This window comes from Mastomys coucha, unplaced genomic scaffold (genome assembly GCF_008632895.1).
Source record: "Mastomys coucha isolate ucsf_1 unplaced genomic scaffold, UCSF_Mcou_1 pScaffold14, whole genome shotgun sequence".
In the NCBI taxonomy this organism is placed as follows: Eukaryota; Metazoa; Chordata; class Mammalia; order Rodentia; family Muridae; genus Mastomys; species Mastomys coucha.
The window spans coordinates 3,188,334-3,211,234 of NW_022196896.1; the positions used below are offsets into that span (position 1 = coordinate 3,188,334).

General features: G+C 38.3%; 1 protein-coding gene and 1 pseudogene across 6 annotated transcripts in view; both read left to right on the forward strand.

The window, feature by feature from the left end:
* Positions 1-22,901, forward strand: part of Orc3 (origin recognition complex subunit 3) — a 48,182-nt gene that overhangs the window by 16,717 nt on the left and 8,564 nt on the right. For 4 of the 6 annotated variants that reach the window (XM_031366403.1, XM_031366407.1, XM_031366409.1 and 1 more), the window contains 10 exons: positions 922-1,070; positions 2,442-2,575; positions 4,318-4,477; positions 6,156-6,269; positions 9,437-9,570; positions 9,999-10,062; positions 11,745-11,861; positions 12,661-12,740; positions 19,911-20,044; positions 21,913-21,992. In XM_031366403.1, the coding sequence (XP_031222263.1) occupies positions 922-1,070; positions 2,442-2,575; positions 4,318-4,477; positions 6,156-6,269; positions 9,437-9,570; positions 9,999-10,062; positions 11,745-11,861; positions 12,661-12,740; positions 19,911-20,044; positions 21,913-21,992 (1,166 nt within the window). The remainder of the gene's footprint in view (positions 1-921; positions 1,071-2,441; positions 2,576-4,317; positions 4,478-6,155; positions 6,270-9,436; positions 9,571-9,998; positions 10,063-11,744; positions 11,862-12,660; positions 12,741-19,910; positions 20,045-21,912; positions 21,993-22,901) is intronic. The other 2 variants (XM_031366405.1, XM_031366404.1) reach the window with 2 other exon arrangements.
* On the forward strand, positions 15,613-16,998 carry LOC116087972 (annotated as a pseudogene).

Here is a 22,901-nt window from a genome sequence, read left to right on the forward strand (position 1 = left end):
CTTGTGTGCATGTAAAGCCATCATATTATAAGCTGTGCACGCGGTCACACTCACCTTTGTTGCCAGCTGGACTGATAATAGAGTTAATGTACAACTGGGCAGTGGTGGTGCATGCCTTGAATCCCAGCACTTGGGAGGCAGAAGCAGGTGGATTTCTGTGTTTGAGACCAGCCTGGGCTACAGAGTGAGTTCCAGGACAGCCAGGGCTACACAGAGAAACCCTGTCTCGAAAAACAAACAAACAAACAAAAAATAGAGTTAATGTACTTTTGTTGTGATGAATTATAACTAATATCTCAAGGATGTCTTTTAAGAATGATTGCAAATGAAGATTTATAATCAGTAAAATAATACATATAACAGGTTTTTAAGGACTGTGACATTCTTTTGGTGTTCAAAATAATGTAAGTACATGATATTCTAAAAATAATTTATAATTTTCTGCCTATATATTTTCTTTGATAATACTTGTAGATAATATACATACATTTTGATATGATCTTAGTATGAACTAGTGAAATATACTCATTTATTTTCTCTCATTTAGAAAAGGTCTCCTGTAAGCCATGCAGGCACTGAGAGTATCATATAGCAGAAGATGACCTTGAACTTCAGATCCTCCTGTGTTCAGGGGTTTTAGGCATACTTGATCACATTTGTGTTTATTTAGTACTGGGTGTTAACTTTAGGACTTTGTGCAGGCTAGGCAAGTACACTATCAACTGAATGTGTCTAACCCTAACAAAATTGAATATTACGGTCGGGGTATTAATGTGTAATGGTAGTATACTTAGCATATTTTTAACTATATTGATCAAATATACTCCACATAAGTATTGCAATCTGCTAATCAAAGGTTTCAGTGGCTTTAATTTTGTTTTAAAGATGGAGGTAAGTTTCCTTGCTTTTTATATTCTGCAGATGTGAAACATTTTTTACAAAAGTTTACCTCACAGTTGATGGACTGCTGTGTAGATAGAAACTCCAAGGAGGTGAAAAGTGATAATACCCTGAAGAACACAAATTATTCAATGGATTCCCTTTCTAGTTGGTATTCAACAGTCACACAGGTAAAAGGAAACTGAATATTCGGTTAGTTGGTTCAGAATTACTTTACTTATATCACTCTTCTAATAAGCATGTGCTTGTGAAGCAGTAATAGCAGTTTGACAGTAGCTATTTTTCTGAAGCGACTAGCATTTGAAAGTATTCTACGGGGCTGGAGAGATGGCTCAACAGGTAAGAGCATTGACTGCTCTTCCAAAGGTCCTGAGTTCAAATCCCAGCAACCACATGGTGGCTCACAACCATCTGTAATGAGATCTGATGCCCTCTTCTGGAGTGTCAGAAGACAGCTACAGTGTACTTACATATAATAAATAAATAAGTCTTTAAAAAAGAAAAGAAAAGAAAGTATTCTAATATGTAGACTAATTGCTGGTAAGTGCTTGAATTCTTACGTGGATGCTATATTTGTGGGAGAATTCCATGTAATGGCAAGAACACACTGCAGTTGGTTCTGGTGCAGATTATACGTTGGTAGTAATGTCTGTAACTTCCTTATATTACCTCTGCTAGTCTTCAGTATTTGCTTTTGTTCAGTAGACACATACCCCTATTCCTGCTGTCAGCTTATTCCTTGAGTAATCCTATAATTTTTAAAATTTAGTTTGATCCATGCTTGAAAATCTTGGGTAAGTATTTCTGTATAAACAAGGTATATTGAACAAAACAATATTCTGTAAGTAAAGTATGTTCAAGAAAATAATAAATTTCCTTCTACTATGAGCATCTCTATTGCAAATGAATGACACAGAGATCCCTGGACTCTTGTGGTACAACCGTAGTCCCAGTTATATCTCTGGGTCACCAGACAGCATGAGTCCTGGCTGACAGTTTCTACTCAGTGTTTTTGTTGAAATCATACATATGATTTTATCTTGCTTTATTATGTAAGGATGCTTATAATAATACCTTAATTTGATGTACATTTTTAGATTGTTTTAAGAGTCAAAGTCTTTGCAGTTTAAGTCCATTATCTTTAAGTTTGGATGGACCAAATATTTAAGGTCCATTTCAAAATGGAAGGTTTGTAATAGTACATTCAGTTTGTTTTTACATCGACAGTATGACTTACATTAGTGCATAAATGTGTATCAGCTGGAAAAAAGTCAGTTGTATAGAAAAGTGTCTTTTTCCTATGTTTTTCAGTAGAAAATCCATTTGATATTTGTTATAGGTCCTTCTGAACCTTTTTCTTAGTGTTGACCATGTCTAAAAACAGATTTTGCTAAGTTACTGTTAGAATGAGATACTATTTTTAGTTGGGAAAAGTAACAGTTACTGTAAAATATAAAGAAATACATTAACAAGTGGCATTGTAGTATTGTTGGACTGGCAAGGGTTACTTTTAATTCCTCCGTTTCACATTGGTTTAAAAGAAGACAGGTCCAAAAATGCCAAGCAAAAAGAGGCCAGCGTCTAGCCATTGGCAGTCTCCTCCCGTGGTGCTTATCTTAAAGAGCATGGAGAGCTTCAGCACCAGAGTACTCCAGGACTTCATAACCATCAGCAGGTAGTTGGACTTTCCATCTCTAATGAAACTCTTCTTCATTATTGTGTGTATGCAAATAGATGTGTATGTGCTGGGATGTGTGCCATGGTGTATGTGTGGAGATTAGAGGCCAGCTTTGTAGAATGAGTTCTCTCCTTCAGTCAAATTTAGGAGCAGATAGTCATAAGGCATTTCATACATTTGGTTTTGCTTGACCTTTCCCTTTCTCTCATCTCCCTGTCTCTACCCCTGCTTAAAGTCTTTGTAACACGTGACTTTGCTTTTATGCAAAATTTCCTTTTTCTTAAGTCAATACTTTTATCTTAGAAAAAATAGTATTCATTTTAAGACCAACTTAATGAAATTCAAAATCATTTTTGTAACTGAATCTTCAAAGATCTCCTAGCAAATTATTTTCTTGGTTTTTGATATCATGTTGAAACTCTAAGACAAGTTTATCCTGTTTTTAGTTTACATATGTAACTTAGGTAAATAGGTATAAAGTGTCATTTATAAGATGTAATATTCTGTCATACTTTTTTTCTTTCTAAATTTTATCTTTAGAGGCTCTATGTTCCATCTAGATTTACTGGCTAAAAATGTTTTCCTTATGAAGCTATCTTATTTTTATGTAATATTTCTAGTGAGTATTATTTTAATGTAAGAGTTTTTAAAAGCAATCTTATGAGACTTAAAATTGAAGTAACTAGGCCTATGTTACATCCCTGTGACATTTGTTTCCAATGTATATTTGTTAGGGTATAGTTAATTTTCTTTTGCATATTCTGTATATCAACTAACATACTAAACATTCCTATCTTGAGTCCAGTTGTTTGAACATTTTTGCCCCATTGATTTAAGAGTTGTAGATACATTCACCACCACCATCCATACCCCAGTGCTGGGGATAGAACCCAGGATTGCATGAATGCCTGAGCAAATTCTCTACCATTGAACTGTATCCTTAGGATACAGTCCTAAGACTTTTTGCGAACTTCTTACTGTCCTGTGATAATGTGCTGCATGGTGTTTATGTTATTTATTTAAGTTAAATTTGTAGTATTATGGCCCTCAAAAGTAAAGAACTCAGAACAGCTGTAAGAGCATGCAGCGCTTTATTTCTGACTATAGAAAGAGCTTCATACAGCCAATTCTGAAAAACAATAAGGAATGGAGCGAGTGGTAAGATGGTCAGCCATGATGCAGAGAAGTGTGACTTGCAAAAGTACTCACAAATGATGCCCTTCCACTCCAGAAGTAGAAGCCCTTTGTTTCTGTTTGGTTTTGTTGATGTGAAATCATGTTCAGTATTTTTAGGATAATAATTTAAGGAAGGACTATAATGCTTCTAAATGATGTTCATTAGAAAGATGACTTATATGTATAAAGACAAGTATGTGTGAAAAGGAAAGCAGCGATTTGGTGGAAAACCATAAAGAGGACTACATGAGGCTTTAAGTTGGTGAAGTTATATTAAATGCTAGTTGACACACATAAATTTGGTAGTGTTTGGTAGTAATCTCAGCAGGAGCATTTGGTCTTTCTGGATCTCTGTTCTTATTTATAAAAAAAAAGCATCTGTTATTGGCTTGATTTCAGGACTAGAATCTGGGAAGTGTTTATTTTATTATTATCATTTTTTTATTTTAAAAAGAAAACGAATGACCTAGAAGACATGATGTCTTAAAGTAAGCATGTTGAATGTAATATATTGAAATGCACTTGCTGAAGAAGCTTCTTTTGTATTTTTCTTTAAAAACTAGTCACCATCTGCATGAGTTTCCTCTAATTCTCATTTTTGGGATCGCCACATCTCCTGTTATTATCCATCGACTGCTTCCTCATTCAGTGTCATCTCTGTTGTGTATAGAACTGTTCCAGTCTCTGTCTTGCAAGGAACACCTGACAGTAGTTCTTGATAAGGTAAAAATAAAAATGTTTACCAATGACAAAGAGTAAAACCAAAGCTTCCAGACATATATTATGTATAATAAATGATACCAGTACATTTCTATGTATCTCAAACTGTGTTCAACTTATTTGCGTATTTTAATGCTCTTACTCAATTATGGTTAAAATTATATTTTCTCTTTGCATATTGTTGTCTTCTCAGATAAAAAATAAGCTTAATGAAAGCAACACATTTGCTGGGTGGTGGTGGCACACGCCTTTAATCCCAGCACTTGGGAGGCAGAGGCAGGCGGATTTCTGAGTTCGAGGCCAGTCTAGTCTGCAGAGTGAGTTCCAGGACTACACAGAGAAACTCTGTCTCAAAAAACCAAAAAAAAAAAAGAAAGCAATACATTTGTATATATTCATTCTTGTTTTTATTACTTAGTTGAAGAAATTAGGCTTTTAAAATGAATTAGGGGTTAAAATCCAGCTCACTAATGGAGCACTTGTTTGCAATGTAAAGGGAGGTCCTGGAAAATAATAAGTAAATACTAATAAGTAATAGGGCACTGGACAGGAATCAATATAATTTTACAGAATTTATATACTTCAAAGTATTACCAGTATGTTTTGATCTTATATCTTTTATAAAATGATTTAAAGCTTTAAGGTTTATTTTGACTTGATGTGTATGAGTGTTTGTCCACATAAATGTGTGTGCACCACATGCATGCAGTGCTGTGGAAGTCAGAAGAGGGTGTTGGATCTCTAGAACTGGAGTTACAGAGTATTGTGAGCCATTGTGTGGGTGCTGACAGTGACCCACAGTCCTCTGGAAAAGCAGCCATTGCTATTAACTTCTGAGCCATCTCTCTAGCCCCAAAGATTCTTGTGGACTTTGACCACTGTCGTGTTGCTCTTGACAACAGCTACTAAACTTACACTGTAACTGCTATAATATTTCTGTGTAATAGCAGCATGTTTACTACTGACTGCCATGCACATCCATTCTCAGTTCCCTTAAGATATGTTCGTGGCCAGGCAGTGCTGGCACACGCCTTTAATCCCAGCACTGGCAGGCAGAGGCAGGCAGATTTCTGAGTTCGAGGCCAGCCTGGTCTACAGAGTGAGTTCCAGGACAGCCAGGGCTACACAGAGAAACCCTGTCTCGAAAACAGAACAGAACCAAAACAGAAAAAAAAAAAGTTCTAGTGTAAGGTTTGATTTTCAGATGTAAAGTATCACTGTAGACCATTGAACACTAATACAAAATTTCTCTATATTTTCAAAAAGAAAAATCTTCATTTTGTGTTATCATTTAATAGTACATATCTTGCTACTCTTTACTAATTTGGATTAGTAGTGAGAAAAAGAAATTTTATCTGATAAGAAAATGGTATTTTGCTATCTTCTAGTGGAAGACAGAGGGTTATATATTTAATATGCATTATTTGAAGATTAGGAATTTAATGGAAGTTTGGTAGACAACTTTGGTTCAGAGTGTAGTTTGAGGATGGGAGTGGCGATTCTTCAATTCTTCGGAGAGAAAGGCAGGCAGATCACTGTGAGTTTTTTTGTTTTGTTTTGTTTTTACTTTTTATTTTTATTTTTTGGTTGTGTCACAGTTTAATTCGTTGTCTAGTTATTTACTTCATGTTCAAGAGGAGGGGCGACCAAGAACTCTGACTTCCATCCCTGTCTCTTTCAGCTGCTTCTTACACCTCAGTTTCCCTTCAAATTCAATAAAAAGGCATTACAGGTTCTCACCAACATCTTTTTGTATCACGATTTCTCAATTCAAAACTTCATCAAAGGAATTAAGGTAAGAAAATCTGATGAGTTTGAAAGTTCTCTGTCTAATTCTAATTAATTAACATTATTTCAGATTGAGTAGTGTGATAACTAAGGCATTTTAGTAGCAAGATCGAGAAAAGGGAATTTCATTTTTTTCTAGGTTTTACCTTTCTTTCTTAGGCTGAAGTCACCCATAGAAGATAGCATTAGGATATCAGTAATGGATGCATTCTAGCCAGTCTTAAACATTGAGAATTGGCCTGCAGGGGAAGGACTTATTTTTGTTTAGGACTTGATGAAATTTTGGTGGCTTTTTACCTGAGAAATGCTGTTAACCTTTGATGGGTCAGAGAGTTAACTCTTTAGCTCTGTTCCTTGGTGTGTTTTTGAGTTGGTTAAACGATAATATTTAATTACTTCTCTTGGCAACTCCCTAAGTTGTCAAAGTATAGTCATTGTGAGTACATACCAGTTGTCAGTTTCACTAAGACCTATGTGTTATAACCCTTATGCGTAAGTCTAATGTGACAATCTTAATCTTTTTATAGTGTTTTGAAACTCCTAAGATTGTTTTGTTTTGTTTTATTTTGTTTTGCTTTTTGAGACAGGGCTTCTCTGTACAGCCTTGGCTGTCCTGGAGCTCTCTTTGTGACCAAGGCTGGCCTCGAACTCAGAGACCCACCTGCCTTTTGCTCTTGAGTACTGGGATTAAAGTTGTGTGCTACTACCTGACCCAAGTTATCCTTCCATATGCATTCTTCCTGCATGTAATCATAGTGGTTTGAGTCACTGACTTTTCTTAAAAAAGGATTTTCAATCAAGACAGAATTTACCTTAGCAATTTATGAAATTAAATGAGAGAATAACCTCTAAATTTGTTCAGCACATTCTGCACTGTGCTTAGCCCTAGATGTACAGAAGAGAAAGAAATCTGTCTTCAAAGTGTTCATTGTCCAGCAAAGGTGGCAAAAAGTAAACCCATGGTTAAAATTCTGAGTAAGCTATGCCAGGAAAAACATCCTTAGAGGTTTATGGAGGAAAAAGCAAGAATAAGGCAAGTTTCAAGTCAGTATACTTAAAGAGGTAATACAGAGCAGAGCAGAAACAAATGAAATGGAGATTAGAAATTCTAGGAAGAGGCAAAAGTTGTTTCTTTGAAAATATAAACTCGACAAACTCAGCCAAACTACCCACCCCCAAAAGACCCGAGTGAGTGTGAGATGGAAAGGAAGTACTATAATTCATACCACTGAGATAATGAAGAAAAAATTGTGAAAACCTAGTTCACTGAAAAGTGAACTAGAAAATAGAAAAAGAGGGATAAATTTCTAAAACCATATGAATTGACAAAAGTAAGTGATGAATAATAAATTATCAATGAAGAAAAGGCTCGGACTAGGTAGTTTTCTTACCAGATATACTGTGGTTTTTAAGAAAAACTAACACTGCTGCTCCTCAGACTACTCCACAAAATACAAGAATTGTTCAGCAAAGGTAGTATTACCTTGACAATGGCACCAGGTAAATACTCAATCATAACATCAAAAACCTACATATTAATTTCTGTGGTTAGTATAGATTCAAATATTATCAATAAGATATTACAGACCAAATCAATGAATACAGAGATCACACACTGTGACCAAACTGGCTAGATTTCAAGGATACAAGGCTAGTTGATACTATACAATTTAATACATGCAATGTAGCACATCAGTGGACTCAGGCAGAAACTATGTGACTGTCTTAATAGACACAAAAGGGGCCTTTGACAAGTTGAAACCATTTTGTGTAAAAGATCCAAGGAGTCTAGGAATAGACAAAAATATAGTAACCCTGTAGCCTCCCAAATATTTTAAAATTTGTTTATAGAAGGGTATGTTGAATTATTAATCCTGTGGGGAATGTTATTTTCTACTGAATAGAATATGTGTTCTCCATTACTTAAGGAACTAACTGTCCAGTAACACTGTGTGCTAGTGGGTATGTCTTTGTGGCATTTTCTTGATAGTTGATTGTTGTGGGAAAGTCCAACCTTCTATGGGTAGTGGCACCTTTGGGTGGGCTGGGGGCCAGGTAGTGGTATAATTTTATAAGAAAAGTGGCTGACCATGAGCCGCAAAGCTAACAGTAAGCCCCATTTCTCCACTATCCCTACTTGTGCTCATCAGAGAGAAATTGCCCTGACTTCTGGTCATGGTCCGAGGTTGAGATGCGTAGCCAAATAAACCCTTTCTTTTCTAAGCTGCTTTTGATTATCGTATTTATTAGAAAAATGAGGGATACAGGTGATCTGAAAAAACAGCCAGCCTTGAGAAACTGTATTTCATCTCATAGATTATACTATGACAGTGATCTAGTGTGTGAGTACTTTGGTAGTCAGTGTACCAGTTCTTTCTCGAATGGGACAAAGCTGAATTTGAAGGAACAGACCTTTGTTACTCTTATCAGTGGGTACAGTTCCTACTGCTGCAGCATTCTGTGCATCTGAACAGGTAGATCTGGTACTATAGTAATTTGGGGTGAAGGCATTTATTAGATCTTTAGGTCGTATGTATCCATTAATGTTTTTTCCTTTTAGTATATATTCCTGGAATTACTTTTTCTGACCTGGTCCATAGAACTGTAGCCTAGAAAATATTAAAGTTGTATAAGTACTGCTGCAATGTTATTGTGACATAATTATTTAAATATTTATTTTTGTTTTATGTATATGGCTATATTTTCTATGAGTATGCTTGTTCCCCACATGTGCAGTGCCTTAAAGGGCAGAAGAGAGTATTGGGTTCTGTGGCGCTGAAGTTACAAGACTTGGTAGCTGCCTTCTGGTTGCTGAGAACCAAACCTGGTCATCTTTAATAGTAACAAGAGCCCCTCCTTGCTGAACCATCTCTTCAGCTAAGGCTAGCTCTCAAAAAATAGTCTTAAGGACAGGTGTTGGTGGCACACACCTTTACTCCCAGTACTCAGGAGGTAGTGGCATTCAGATCTCTGAGTTTGAAGGCCAGCCTGGCCTATCCTGTGAGTTCTAGGACAGCCAGAGCTAAAACCCTTTCTTGAAAAACAAAAACAAAAACACAACAACAAAAAAACCCCAACCAGTCAACAACAAAAATACAAAGGCCTGAAATTCAGCAGGGGAGGAGTAAAACGTTTACTGCCACACTATAGTAAAGACCTTCATATTTCTTTCAGCTTTCTCTGCTAGAGCATTTTTATTCCCAGCCCCTAAGTGTTCTGTGCTGTGACCTCTCAGAAGCCAAGAAAAGAGTGAATGCCTTCTCAGTTAGCCAGTGTGAAAGCATTCGGCGCCTCCCTTCCTTTAGGAGGTAAGAGACAAGGTTACTTAATGTGTCTTGTTCTAGAGACTAGAATGAAGTAAAGACTTGTGGCTTCACTTGTTTCCGAAGTTAGGATGAAGTAATAAGCCGTTCATTTTGCAGTATAGAACCATGCTGCTTTTAAGGATAGAATTTCTTTGCTGGATTCAAAATTTTGACATAAATATTTTTACTAATATTTTATATAATTTGCAAGTTCTCCAGAGTTATCTTTGAGAAAAAACTGTTCCTATTTCTGGGGTTCTATGGCCTTAATGACTTCATAAATAATCAAGATCTGATATCTTAAATTAATTTTTGAAAAGAAATGAAAAAAAAAAGGAAACCAATCTAGTTAGTTAATTTTTCTAACATGCCATTCAACTACATAAATTGCTATCATTCCTCTTTTCTTTTTGGGATACTAAAAATTTTAGGTATGTGGAAAATCAACCTTTGGAAAAGCAAGTTGCACTGTTGACGAATGAGACTTTTTTAAAGGTAGGAATGTGGGTATCCTACTGACTTTTTCTTAATTCCATGCAAAAGAATATGCATTAATAAAGCATTCATTAATTTCATTCATTAATTTCATAAAAAATATCTGTATGTCATAATACTTGGAGGATGGGGTACTCCTCCATGATAACTAACATGACAAAGCCTTGTTTAAAAGGTACGGCTTTTTTAATCAAGAAAAAAAAGTCTCTGATGTTCTATTTTTGAAGCACTTTTATATCAACCAAGAGCTATATTGATTTATATATATATATACATGTATATAAATATGTATATGTATTGTTATAAATAAAGGCATAGATAAACTAGGTAGCATAACCACTTACTGGTGAGTGGCTAGAATTGATTTTTTTTGAAGATTTATTATTTATTACTAATCTAACACCAATACTAAATTACAATGTCAGTTCTTTTTTTTGTTTGTTTATTTAATGTTTACCTTTTCTTCTATTCTTTTTTTTTAATTAGATATTTTCTTTATTTACATGTCATACGATTTTTCTTTTCCCAGTTTCCCCTCCCAGGAACAAATGAACAAACAAAAACAAGAACAAACCCCTGTTGGCTCCCCCTTCCCCCTGCTTGCCACCCTACCCTCTCCCACTTATTGGCCCTGGCATTCCCCTACACTGGGGCACAGAATCTTCACAGGGCCAAGGGCCTCTCCTCCCATTGATGATCGACTTTGCAATCCTCTACTATACACATGCTGCCAAAATAATCATTTCTACCATGTATACTCCTTGGTTGGTGGTTGAGTCCCTAGGAGCTCTGAGGGTACTAGTTAGTTCATATTGTTGTTCGTCCTAGGGGGCTGCAAACCCTTCAGCTCCATTGGTCCTTTCTCTAAGTCCTTCACTGGGGACCCTGTACTCAGTTCAATGGATAGCTGTGAGCCTCTACATCTGTATTAGTCAGGTACTGTTAGAGCCTCTCAGGAGATAGCTATATCAGGCTGGCTTGTCCTTCCTTCAGTCTCTACTCCATAGTTAGTCTCTGCAACTCCTTCTGTGGGTATTTCTGTTCCCCCTTTTAAGAAGGAATGAAGTGTCCACGTTTTGGTCTTCCTTTTTCTTGAGTTTCTTTGTGGGTTGTTCTGCCTGTATTCCGAACTTCTGGGTTAATAACCACTTATCAGAGAGTACATACCATGTGTGTTCTTTTGTGATTGTGTTATCTCACTCAGGATGATATTCTCCAGATCCATCCATTTCCCTAAGAATTTCATAAATTCATTTTTAATAGCTGAGTAGTACTCCATTATGTAAATGTACCTCGTTTTCTGTATCCATTCCTCTGTTGAGGGACATCTGGGTTGTTTCCAGTTTCTGACTATTATAAATAAGGCTACTATGAACATGGGGGAGCATGCGTCCTCATTACATGTTGGAACATCTTCTGGGTATATGCCCAGGAGTGGTATAGCTGGGTCCTCCGGTAGAACTATGCACAATGTCAGTTCTGATGTGTGTAAAATACAGCTAGATTTGATACTAAGCAATTGGCTAGACTGTGTCCTAAATTTGATGTGTCATATTTTTATGAATTAAGAAAAGTAACTTGTAGTTCTAAATACTCAACTGTTTCCTAGAGAGTATGTATCCATAAAGTAATTTTTAAATTCTATTTTACTACCATGCATATTACTATTCTGTGTTTTTTAGGAGAAAACTCAATCATTGTTGGAAGACCTGCATGTTTACCACATCAATTACTTCCTTGTTTTGAGATGTCTTCATAATTTTACCTCTTCTCTTCCCAAGTACCCACTGGGTCGACAGGTAAGTAAAATTTCCTCACTGGGAGTCAACAAAGTAAGAATAATACTGTTCTGATTTCTCTATTACTCAGGCACCAGACTTTGAAATGAAGTCAGCTCATATAATAAGAAAACAATCTATTCCAGCTGTTCACATTACTAATAATAGAAAATGGTTTTGTTCTGAAAGTTAGAGCTGGAAATAGCCATGTGAGTCCCAGTGGATTGTTTCCTCTGTACTTGTGCTGTAGTGTATAGCCTTGCTAATTAGGCACTCTGTCTGTTCTGTGCATAGGGAGAGCTAGTTCTCTACCCCTGGGGACCTGGGAGGTGGAAACTGTTTGAAAGTATTTGGTGGTTAACTTTGCATTGTACTGAGAGTTAAAACAAACATAGTATTTCTACTCTTTGCAAAACTATGCTGAGATGTCCTTTTTATTGTACCCCAAACCTATGAGCCCTGTGTAGGATGCCTGTGAATGGAAGAATAATTAATCTCCAGATCTTTAGATCAGAGTTTAGAGATTGACTAGAACAGTGGCCTTTGTGAGGTTCTGCTAACTTAGCTTTTAAACCTCCAATCAGCCTCTTATTCATCTCTAATGATACTTTATGACTTAGTGGTGTTGGATACTCCCAATACAATTTGACTTTCATGTAAATTATATTTCTGTAGTGTCTGAGCCAATATATGTCAAGAAGCCTCTTGAAATTTGATGATTTTTTTATTAATAGCATCAACAGGATGATTTTGCATAACTAGTAGGCTATAAACTTGGCATGTGGTTTTTATTCCTCATAATCATATCCTGTGTTTCTAGATTAGGGAGCTGCATTGCACATGCTTAGAAAAGAAGATCTGGGATTCAGAGGAGTACGCGTCAGCCTTGCAGCTACTCAGGTACCTATGCTGTTGCAGATTCTGTGTGTCTGCTTTAAGCCTGCAGGGCGCCTGTCTGTGAAGGCTTCTATGAGCCTGCATGTGACAGTGTCTGAACACCTTTTGAATGGATGTGTGCAGTGTCTAGTGGTGTTACTGTAACGACCATCTGTTTCTTAGTGCACTCTGCTTCCGGTGCACCTTCTCAGCTCACAGAGCACCTGACAGCTCACCAGCATAGTGTGCATTACACTTGGCCCTGAAGTTGCTCTTATGTTGTTATTAGAAAACATCTTAATCTATTGATTTTGGGCCAAATGTAACCAAAACTAGTTCATTGTAAAGACTTCAGTTTTTAAAGCCCTGCTCCCCCCACCCCCCCCGTCTTTTTCCTGTTTCCTTTTAATTTGGCTCTTTAGTGCATACCCAGCTCTGAAACCTTTCGTTTGCCTTTATTCCTTGAATGTGTCTGCTTTGCACTCTTGGTTTTTTTTAACATTTTCTTCTCAGGGATCTAGGACCCAATTTTTCTGTGCTATAGGTTAACAACTGATCTTACCTGCTTTGGAGGCAGATAGAAACAATGAGAGCACTTTAAGATTCACAGTAAGGGAAAGTGGGGATGCATAGTGTTACTTGAGGTAAGTCACCTGTCTGCTGTGGTAGAAGGCGGCCATCATGCCATGGAGTCAAGGGTTGGTACTCCTTAGTTACCTTTATAAGGATTTAGGGATTGGAATCTGGAAGACAGCAATCACGAATGAACAGGATGAAAGAGATGTAGGGAGTGTTCAAGAAAGGTTTTGATTGCTTGGCATAGATTCCTATCTGAATTTAATTTTGGGGTATCTTGTGAAGAGAAAGTGAAAGTACTCAACTGGTTTACTCTCCTGGTTCTCACTTTCAGTATTTCCTGGAAAATAGAAATTAATCTTCAACAAGTGAACTCAGTAACATTCTGAAACTTCACATATGCCATAAACCTTGCAAAATTGTTTAATGGTTTTGGTTGTACTTTCCTATTGCATTTTAAGACCCTGTAGGTATCCACATATGTAGCCTTTATTTTTAAAGTCATTAGTCTCCTTTAGTTCTCTCTGTAAGAATGGGTCACCACCTTGTAAATACCTGTTGACCATCTGAGACACGCCCGTTTCCACTGACTCTCCTCTCTAGGGGCCATAGGCTGGCTGGAGCCCCATCTTTGGAGGTTCCATGGCTTCTGTTCATGAGGACAAACAACTTACCAAAGGAGTCCCCTTTAAGGAAGGCCACAGCCTTTGTTGTAGTTTTGGCTCTCTTAGCCTTGTTGGTGCAGGCCTCCAAGGTTCGGGTGCTGCTGGACTCAGAAGGAAGGTCTTGCCAGTCTCTTAACTTTCACTTTCCAAACAGACTCAGTTTCCCCAAGTGATTAAAAGCTAACAAAGTTAGGGACTAGAACGGGTGCTTCAGTGCTTGCTGTTCTAGTACAGGACCTGGGTTCAGACCTCATTGTGGCTGGAAGCTCACTGGTGAGCTAGCCTAGCCCAAAACCTCAGGTTTTGGTTCAGTGCGAGACCCCGTCTCCAAAACTAAGGTGGAGGGCTGGCTTTTGTGTCGGCTCCACAAACATCTTAGCTTGAGCAAGTCATTGAGAACTGCGTAAAGGAGAGACCTGACATTCACAAGTTGTCCTGTGGGCTCCACACGTGTTGTAACATTCATGTACATACTCATGTGCACTAACACAAATACATACCTAAGTAATATAGACTTTTAAAAAGGCGTGGAGCAATAGAGAGGACCCCCGCTGTCATCCCTGCGCCTGCGTGCATACACGTGGGTACTTCTCCCCATGCACTCCTGTGCATCGTCTTACTCACTGTTCTGTTGCTGTGAAGAAATACCAAGTCCATGGCAACTCTTGTGAGATAAAGCCTTTATGTGGGGGCTTGTTTACAGTTCCAGAGGGTTAATACATCATCCTCAAGCTAGGGAGAGGAGGAAGCACAGTAGGTGCTCCAGCAGTAGCCGGGAGCACATGCTAGGCCCTAGGCAGAGGAGAGAGAGTGGCAGTGCACTTGGCACACGGGCCAGCGCCTAGGTCTGCCATGTGCTTTTGAAACAGGGCCTCACTTTGTATTCCTGGCTGGCCTAGCCAGATAGACGAGGCTAGCCCTGAAACACTGTGGTTCCTCCCCCAAGTGCTGGCGTTAAAGGTGTATGACACCGTGCTCAGCAATACTTTTTTCCCCCCATTTTCTTAAATGTCATTAAATTGTTTTTGTGTGTTTATAAACTTTAAAAGAGAAGAGTTCTGAAACTTTGCTAGTCCAGGATGGCACTCGGGTAAGCTTGTTTAGTCCAGGATGGCACTCAGGTAAGCTTGTTTTGTCAGGGAGTAAGCCCCTTTACCCCGAGAGTCATATCCAGGACTGCAGCTGATCCATTCCTTATGTTAAAATTTTGTTACTAGAATCTGTTACCCTTTTCTTCTTCGTCTTTTGTTTGTTTGTTTGTTTGTTTGTTTTGAGACAGGGTTTCTCTGTGTAGCCCTTGCTGTCCTGGAACTCTGTAGACCAGGCTGGCCTCGAACTCAGAAATCCACCTGCCTCTACCTCCCAAGTGCTGGGATTAAAGGTGTGTGCCACCACCGCCCGGCTCTTCCTTTTTTTAAAGATTTATTTATTATTATATGTAAGCACACTGTAGCTGTCTTCAGACGCACCAGAAGAGGGCATCAGATCTCATTACAGGTGGTTGTGAGCCACTGTGTGGTTGCTGGGATTTGAACTCAGGACCTCCAGAAGAGCAGTCAGTGCTCTTAACCACTAAGCTGTCTCTCCAGCCCCCCTTTCTTTTTCTGTATTCCCAAATTTATAAATTCATATATCTGGAAAGAATTTACTCATAAAATTCCTGGGTTTACTAAACTCAGGATCCGGTTAGGGCCCATAAATGTCAGTCCAGTAGGGTGTAGTACCTAGATTATAGAAGTAATGTTGATAATAGTAGCTACCTTTTATTGAAGGCTTGCTGTGTGTCAGTACTGCCTTAGACACCCTGAGCACATTTTGCAGTCCAGAGCAATATTCCTTTCCGGTAGGTCAGTTAGCTGTATTCTCCCTGGGGAATCTGAAGTTTGGATAGGGACTAAGTGACTTGCATGAGATCGCTTCATTGCTAGGAGGATCATAGTTCAGATCTGACTAAAAGTTGTTTATACCTTCAGCTTTTATTTGCCAAGATCTAAAGTGGAAGTCAGAGGCTATAAATAAAGCAAAACCAATAAATACCAAGTATAGTTTTCATCTTTTTATTAAGTTGAGCTCAGCAGCACTGAGGAAGGACATAGCAGTCCTAACAAGGACGGGTAAAAGTGCGGCCACCACCAGAGAAGTGATGGAGAAGCTCGCAGCTTCCAAGTAAATGTCTCTCCTCCTGTAGACACAATAGGCATGTACAAAACTTCAGAGACAGTTTTTGTTTGCATAAAGTGTGAAAAACAGTTTTTCCTAAATGGCAGAATAGGAGGTTAAATGTAAATCTTCAAAGTCTAGCATATTATCTTTTTCATTCCAAACAGAAAAGAAATGTATCGCATTTAGGTATGTCTTCCATGTTCAGAGGTTCTAAATGGCTTCAAAATGAGCCAGGAGTAATAGCTTCTGTGGACTCCAACACTCACTCACCCTGATTATCTCAGCACATAGTACAGACAGAAAAATGAAACCTTGTTTAATCTACATGTCCTAAGTGCATTGTTATGAGCTTATTGCAAAAACAAACTTATGCCCTTTCTGAGACCTGGTGGTACGTGTCGCGGAGCTCTATCAAGGTTGCTCCGTCCTGACTTACCGCTGTTTGCTCCTGCTGAGGAATAAGTCGGTCCCTCAGCCATGGCATTTAAAGATACCGGAAAGACGCCCGTGGAGCCCGAAGTGGCGATTCACCGAATTCGAATCACGCTCACCAGCCGCAACGTGAAGTCGCTGGAGAAGGTTTGTGCGGACTTGATCAGAGGCGCAAAGGAAAAGAATCTAAAAGTGAAGGGACCGGTCCGCATGCCTACCAAGACATTGAGAATCACTACCAGAAAAACACCTTGTGGTGAAGGTTCTAAGACGTGGGATCGGTTCCAGATGAGGATCCACAAGCGACTCATTGGTCTACATAGTCCTTCTGAGATTGTTAAGCAGATTACTTCCATCAGTATTGAGCCAGGAGTCGAGGTTGAAGTCACCATTGCAGATGCCTAAGTCAACTGTTTGAATAAATTGACTTAATTGTTAAAAAAAAACAAAACAAAACAAAAAAAACTTATACATTGAAGCTGTCATGGATTCTACTCTCAATGTGGAATTCTAGTTCTGAATTTGGTGCTTAATTTCTTGTTTGCATTTATTTACTTTGAGAGTGAGCACCTAGGGGTGGGGGCATGTATGTGGAAGTCAGAGGATGCCTTTCTGGGTAGTTTTCTCCTCCTACCATGTGAGTTTTCAGGGATCTTTATAACCTTAAGTGCCTTAACTGTGGAGCCATTTCACTGGCTCTGATGGAGGCTGGTGACTTAAGTAGTGTCTGAGTTAGGGTTACTATCACTGGGACGAAACACACCCTTACCAAAAGTAACTTGGGGAGGAAAGAGCTTGTTTGGCTTGCATATTCCAAGTCACAGTCTACTGAGGGAAGACAAGGCAAGAAAAACTGGGCAGGAGGCTAGAAACAGAAGGTGATTCTTTGGCCAAGAATGCTTATGGATTTATTCCTCATGACATGTTCAACCTGCTTTCTTGTAAAACCAAGACAGGAGCTTCAGGCTAGGGTACCACTACAAGTGGCCTGGGTCCTCCCACAGCAATCACTGATTAAGAAAATGGTCTACAGGCCTGCCTACCTCCAGACCATATAGAGGCATTTTCTTAACTGAGGTTTCCTCACCTTAGATAACTTGTTTCAAGTTGACATAAAAACTAGCCAGCACATAAGCTTAGCTTTCATTGAGTTCTAAAAAGTAACCTGATGAGTATTTTTAATCACCTCAAGTTAGTTCCTAGAGAGTAGAATTTTGCAATCTTAAGTGTAGTTTCTTAACTCTACATTTAAATTTCAGATGATAGTGGAACACTTCCTAAAAAATAAACTACCCACTGTATGTTAGTTAGACTTACTGATACAGAAGCTGAGCCTCTTATTACCAAAATGGCATTTCTTTCTTAGTATAGAGTGTGCATCATGTTAGATTCTCTATAGGCATTTATAGGCTTAGCATAAAACCAGACAGAAAGCTGTATTTAAAAGATTTTGAGGCTCACTATTTCTTGAGGAGTGGTTTCAGGCACCATGTGAGATGTATCAATCATAGATTTCTGCCCTCTCCTCAAAGACTGTGAATAAGACAAATTGATCAGCAATAGAACTTTATCTTGGATTTAGTTCAAAGAAACTTGGTCTTTTGGCTTATTAAGCTATGAAACTTAAGATGTAAGTTAATTAAGATATACCAAGTAATCAAACCAGTAGGGTATATTCTTAGAATTACTGTTGGTCTTATAAGTTAGTTGTTGTGAAAATAAGTTGTTACCCAGTAAAACTGCCCTCTCCCATTCTCTTGCTTCCATGTGATATCTTCCTCCCAGTGCCCTTTCTGATGCCACCTCCAAGGGTGCCTTCATCAGATACCGACTCATGAAACTATCCATCCAATTTTGAACTTTTATGCTTCAAAACTACAAGCTAAAGAAACCTATTTGCTTTAAAAAGTACCTTGCTTTGGTATTTTGTTGTAGTAAAAGAATATGGGTACTCACAAGAATATCATAATCCAACAAGAAATCATATGATAAGAAATACTATTTTAGAAAATAAAAGGAATAAATTTTTCAGAGAATTTTATTTGTGGAAAAGATTGATAGCTTTAGACATTGATCTCAAATGAATTCCAAAACCGGACTGAAGTAGTCCATTTAACTAATGGTTAACAATGACTTTTTATCAACTCTCAACATAAAAAGGTAGGAGTTTGTGTTTTTATCACCTTTTTTGCTAGTGAAAGAAACATAAAAGAAAGGAATTTTGTCTTAAGCACATTTACAATGAGGCTTTTGTACCTGATCATCTAGACTGGTGTTATCTAAGTTAACCATGACCTGCATGTTCCTAAGCTTCACTGTTCTGTGTTTCTTTCTATGGTCCCAGCCTTTGACAGTTTATTACTTCTCTAATGGCTTCTAAGACTTCTGTGGGTTTCCCCTTCCCTCCACACTCCCTCCCAGTTTCTCTGAGGTCTTGTGGGATATACAGTATAGATCTCAACAGCTGATGAAATTGAAATCCTGATCTTGCCCCCTTTCTGTAGTTTCTGTCCTTACTGTCCAATCAAAAGGAACTCGGGATGCCTTTGGGATTTATCAAGAACCACATAACCAGCCGGGTGGTGGTGGCGCAAGCCTTTAATCCCAGCACTTGGGAGGGGGCAGAGGCAGGCTGATTTCTGAGTTCGAGGTCAGTCTGGTCTATGGAGTGAGTTCAGGACAGCCAAGGATACCCAGAGAAACCCTGTCTGGAAAAAAAAAAAAAAAGAACCAGATAACCTCTCTTATCTAGTATAGATTGCTATTTTTTCCCTTGGTAATTGCAGTAGTCTTCTGCTTGATTTTTCATGAATGTTCTTTTACAAAGCAGCAGAAAAGTCTTTTGAAAATATGACTAGTAATTTTATTTTTTCTTAAAACCATTAACACGAAGTTTTGTTTCCACTTAGAAATAAGGATGCTAAAGACCAGAAATGGGTAATGAACTTGTTCTGTCTTATACTCTCAGAACCAGGTTGTGAATACAAACCTTTGGATCCTTGCTCAAGCTAAGCACACTGTCGAGAAATCTATACTTTTTTTTTTTGGTTTTTCAAGACAGGGTTTCTCTGTATAGCCCTGGCTGTCCTGGAACTCACTCTGTAGACCAGGCTGGCCTTGAACTCAGAAATCTGCCTGCCTCTGCCTCCCAAGTGCTGGGATTAAAAGCGTGCACCACCACCACCAAGCGAAATCTATACTTTTAAATGTCACAAATGTTGAATAAAATCTCCTAAAAAGATAAAATTACTAATGAAGATTTTATTTCATCTTCTGAATAAAAAATTCAATATGTTGAAGGAGTATTAGGTGTGCTAGTTGTCTAGTTTTGCTAGATCTCCTGTCACTGTTTTTCTAGAATGCTGGCAAAGGATGAACTGATAAGCATACTTCAGCAATGTATTGAGGTTTTGAATTCCTCTACTGAAGAGCAGCTTGGCAACACAACACAGAAAATAAAGGATTTCCTGACCCAGTTTCAGAACCTTGATGGTAAGTGTAACATCCTGCCACTGACAGTCCTTTAACCAGAATAGCATCAAAACTTCAGTATCAGTCAGCAGACCAGTCTTTGAATGCAACATCTTAACAAATGCAAACAGGCAAATTATTTCCCTTCTGGGTTTATTTTAAACAATGTAGAAAACCAAATGGAAGAACATTTTTATTCTTGAGATGAGAATGGGCGATAGACAGTTCTCATTCTTTGGACAGACCATTCTGTACTCTTTCCTTATCTAGAGGTGCTGTGATGGGGGTGAGGAAAGAGGCTTGACTCATAAGCAACAGTTAGACATGGCATCATGGAAATACCTTCTTTGGAATGGTTGTTTGAATCATTCCTGTGGCAGATATTCCTTTTCTTTACACTCCATTAGCTATGAAAGCTGTCTTTGTGGAAATCTCTGACAAATGCTCAATTACAGATTAAGGCAGGTGAGCAGTGCTAATTTGCTTCCTCTAAATTATGTGTGAGAGGTGACCTTTAGCACCACAGCAGTGACCCTAATCCATTTCACAAAAGTAAAAATGTTTAAAAAACTAGAAGTTGAGATCATTCCAGTTACAGAAACTGAAATCTGGGAAGTAAAGTAAACTGCTTTATAGTTTACAGCTATCAGTACAGCACCCAGACTATAGCCAATTTCTCTTGTTTGTGTGTGTGTATGTGTGTAAGTGTATATAAGATCAGTTCACAGTTGTAGTCTCACCAATGAGAAGCAACTCTTAAGGACATATAGAAGAATATAAATTACCTCAGGAATTCTATAAAAAAAGAAACTGAAGATACCATGATTTTTTTGTTTTTGTTTTTGTTTGTTTGTTTGTTTTTTCCAAGACAGGGTTTCTCTGTGTAGTCTTGGCTGTCCTGGAACTCACTCTGTAGACTAGGCTGGCCTAGAACTCAGAAATCCTCCTGCCTCTGCCTCCCAAGTGCTGGGATTAAAGGCATGTGCCACCACTGCCTGGCAAGATACCATAGTTTTAATTAGAGTTTCTGTAATGTGACCTAGCAAATAAATCCTGTGATAAATTAGCATTAAGTGATTATCAGTTTTCAAATGGAAAGGCTGAAGATTAAAATGTTTGACAATAGTATAAAAAAAATAGAATGTTTTATGAATTAAAACCACCATCCTGCTGATTTGTCTTTTATTTCTTGGTTTAAAAAAAACCAATTGTTATTAAATAACAAAGTATACTTAAAATTCTCACAAGAAGAAATATTTGGTTATTTGCCACCTATGGTCTCTTTGCACTGTTGACATATTTTAATTTAGAATTAAATTGGAGAGGGTTAAGTCAGGCTGAGTGTTATAATCAATTGGAAGAATTTAGCTAGTAGTTATCCTAACCTTAGGTTATAACTTTCTAAAATCAGGAATTATCTTCTGGTTCTTTAATATATATTCTTTAGCTAACTTTTGTATCATATTTGAACCAAACCATTGTCATGTTCCCAAGTCAGAGAGTATCACGACCTCCTAAAGCCATACATTCATATCAGTTAGGGACTTCTCTTCCTTGAATTACTTTTTCAGCTTCTATGCACCTCCTTCCTTATGCTAAACAGCCAAGCAAAAGCAATACATTGGAAGGCTGAGCGCAGGTGTATCAGAATCATGCTTACAATCAAAGGGAAATAGCTTCAAGTCTGCATGATTTTTTATATAGGCTTTTGTTCTTTTGGCTAGAAACGTTCTCAGAGAAGATCTCACTACTATGTAAACAGTGTAATATGGATTGCCTTCAGCTTCTGGAAGGAGCATCATTTGGCAGTCTTGCTCATGTTTTTTAAAAAAGTATAAATTCTACTTCCAAGGTCTATTCTCTGTTGTATATTGGTTTTGTATTCACAGCAGATAACAAAGAGGAAGAGGATGCTTGTGGGTCCCAGCCAAAGGGGTTGCAGAAGACAGACCTGTACCACCTTCAGAAGGTAGGCAGCTTTCTCCTTCCCGCTGCACTGGAGGTGGGTCCCTTGCTTTAACTTGTGCTCTCGACTCCTTCTGCCAGAATGTCATCTTAAATTACATTTCATATCTTACATTACAACCAGGAACAATACAGACAGACCAGCTAAAACCTCAGACACACTGATGCCATCTAAAATGCAGGAAGGGGTTGCTTTTCTGTGCTAATTAAAGAATTAGAAGGCAGGAAAAAAGTGTCATAGGAAATCTCGGGTAACTCCTGTGGAGACATTAGATAAATATCAGGGAAATCCAAGTCCCTTTTTGGGGTCCTTAGTCTCGTTAATGAACAAAATTAACCAAGTGCCCAGACAAGCAGGGCAGCACTTTATTAGGTGGTGGTGTTATTTTCTTTTAAGGCCTCCCTCCAGACAAAGCAGGCAAGCTGTACCTGTGGGAGCTGCCAGGAGGGAGGAAGCGAGGCTGGCACAGCAGCAGAGCAGCAGGCAGCTGCGTGTCCAGAGGACTAGGACAGCTAAAAAGCATACTTAGGCTCTGGCCAGTATGCAAAAGAAGAAAGAAAAAAAGGAGTAATCATGCCTGAGTCAGTACTCAGAAAGACTTGCAGACCCATGGTGGTTCTTTACTAACTACATGAGGTGTTGAATTTCTGGAGGAAAAAGCAGTGTCTTAAGGTAAATGAACCAGCCTTACCAGGGGAGCCTCCAGTCAGGCCCTCCATTGAATGACTCCTCAAGGGAGAAGACAGTAGCATGTCTCCACCTAGAGGTAGGTCCATTCTGTTCTTTGTCTCTCTGTCATCCTAGGCAATGCAGAAACAATTCTGAAGCCTTAAAGGAAGAAAACAACTGTAAAGGAAAAATGGGAATATGATGTACTTATTTCTCTCTCTCTCTCTCTTTTTTTTTTTTTTT